Source organism: Penaeus monodon, chromosome 8 (genome assembly GCF_015228065.2).
Source record: "Penaeus monodon isolate SGIC_2016 chromosome 8, NSTDA_Pmon_1, whole genome shotgun sequence".
NCBI lineage: Eukaryota > Metazoa > Arthropoda > Malacostraca > Decapoda > Penaeidae > Penaeus > Penaeus monodon.
Genome location: NC_051393.1, coordinates 12,669,354 through 12,671,853, shown reverse-complemented (window position 1 = coordinate 12,671,853; position 2,500 = coordinate 12,669,354). Strand labels below are relative to the sequence as shown.

The 2,500-nt window shown below is 37.3% G+C and overlaps 1 protein-coding gene across 2 annotated transcripts in view; it reads right to left on the bottom strand.

Annotated features, from left to right (window-relative positions):
• LOC119576155 (leucine-rich repeat-containing protein 4B-like) overlaps nucleotides 1–2,500 on the bottom strand; it is a 147,044-nt gene that overhangs the window by 33,880 nt on the left and 110,664 nt on the right. For both annotated transcript variants that reach the window (XM_037923722.1, XM_037923721.1), the window contains exons 5-6: nucleotides 609–745; nucleotides 187–339 (exon numbers count right to left, since the gene is read on the bottom strand). In XM_037923722.1, the coding sequence (XP_037779650.1) occupies nucleotides 187–339; nucleotides 609–745 (290 nt within the window). The remainder of the gene's footprint in view (nucleotides 1–186; nucleotides 340–608; nucleotides 746–2,500) is intronic.

The window sequence follows — 2,500 nt, the reverse complement described above, 5'->3', positions numbered from 1 at the left end:
TGTGTGTGTATGTGTGTGTGTGTGTATGTGTGTGTGTGTGTGTGTGTGTGTGTGTGTGTGTGTGTGTGTGTGTGTGTGTGTGTGTGTGTGTGTGTGTGTGTGTGTGTGTGTGTGTGCGTGCGTGTGTGTGTGTGTGTGTGTGTAGTGACACAGAGACACTGAAAGGCAATCATACTCGTTACTCACTCTCCAGGCCAGCAAAGGCTCTATCGCTAACGTTGACAATATGGTTGTGTTCAATGTTCAGGGAGTTCAGCACGGAGAGGTCACTGAACACGTTGTCCTGGATGGTCGTAATGAGGTTGTGTTCCAGTTTGAGCATGTCCAGTTTGGTTAGGCCTGGACGAGGGCAGGGAAAGGGGAGAATTTAGTGAGTGAATTTCATCAAAGGAAAAAAAAAAAGAAAGAGAACACCAACGAGAAATAGAAAGAATAGTGAATTTTTATGGTGAATATCCAGAACGCATAACTATTTTAAAATGAAAGAAACACAACAACAACAACAAAAAAGAAATATGTTGATTGGAGGGAATATTATAATCAAACGATATGAACATTGGCCAAATAAAACATATCCAGTTTTACCTTTAAGATATGCTGTTTCTCACCTTGGAAAGCATTATCAGGGATGTGCCTTATGCGGTTTTCGTGAAGATCCAACACCTCGAGATTAATCAGGGGGTGGAAGGCATCTGTAGGAATGTCGTCCAGGTTGTTTTTCCCAAGGTTAAGACGCATGAGTTTCCTGCGAGCCGAGAGAAAAACGGAAATCGTACCGTGTATTTATTTTTTTCATCAGTTCATATTTTGTTATTAGTATTTTTAAGCAGATCATCTTTTACATAGATTGGGGTTTAACTTGTATGTAAATTGTCTGGGGTCGAGTTAATTTGATATGAATGTACTATCGTCTGGCCACATATCAGGGTGGGTGATTTGCATGACAATCTCTTACGTTACTGAAAAAAAGTTAATATTATCTATTGTATCTTCCTGTCATAGTCTTAGATAATGAAGCCGTGGTTTATAACATAAGAAATTAGACATGTATAATTTCTGAGGTGGTAGCATTTTCCTGACACAGCAAAACTTCGCAAAAAAAGAGACTTAACGTGGGGTCTATTTACTCCATTAACATGACCGATATCCTTGCGAAGCCGCCCGCACGCAAACGCCAATACTATTTCATATTTCAACTGACAAGGAAATCCGAAAATGGCTCGCTTTATTCCTCCGCGCCACGTCACTTATTGCAATGTAAGTTTAGCAAAATGTAGGAGGGAATCGATCAGACAAGGTCACCGGGAGAATTCGTTAAGGTCATCTGGTGTGGGTTTTTTTTAAATCTTTTATAATGATATTTTGAAGATGATTTCTCGGTGTTTTCTTTCGTTGACTAGTTCTAGCCTATAAAAAAATCGTTCACTTTGTTTTTATTCTTGCTTTTCTTTTTTTTTTTTTTTCTTACATCGTCCGCATTCCCTCTCCCTCCCTTCCTCCCTTTCTTTGGCTTTGCATCTCTGCCCCACTCCCCTTTTTTTTCCTCCTTCCTTGTTCATCCTCACTCCCTCCTCCTCTGTCTCTTAAGCTATATTTCTCTTTGACATTGTAATAACGTGACAGTCCCACAAAACTTCGAAATGTAAACACGTCTGCCTCTTCATTACCTGTATTTTTGTACGGGTGTTTGGCATTATAAAAACATTAATGTCATCTTGATTATGTTCGTCACTATCATGGTTATTATCATTATCATCATTGTTATCACTACTGTTATCATCACTATTATTATTATCATCATCATCATTATTATTACCATTATCATTACTGTTATCATGGTTATTTGTAACTTTTGTTATTTTTTAACACCATTATTACCATCAACATCATCATCACCATTACTATTATCATCTCACTATCACCATTATCATTACCGTCATCAATATCATATTCATTATCATCATTGTCAATACCATCACCATTAGCATTATCATCACCATTGTCATCATCATCCTCTATCTCTTCTTCTGTGTCCTCCTTGTAAATAACGTCATAAGTACGAACAAAAAGAAAATCAATGTTTTTTTCTCTCTCTCTCTTAGGCTTAACAAATAAAGAAAACGAATATAAGAAAAAAAATCTTGCATTTGAGATTTACATTGCCTAGGCCTATCACGCACCTCTGCCTCTCTCTCTCTCCCTCTTCCTCCCTCCTTCTCTCTCTTGCCTACATTATTCAGGATAGCCTTGCCTCTATAGGCCGACTATTCCTTCTTCTTGTCGAAGAACACGCCTTCACATATCTTATAAATCCTTTTTATTTACAAAGGGATGCCCATCATTTCAACATCATTACCACTATTGTTGCAACATTAAGGATCATAGTAATTATTTATCATCATCATTATCTTCATTACCATCATCATTATCATTATCATCATTACCATCATCATCATCATGATAATTATCATCACCATCATCATTATCTTTATCACTCTTA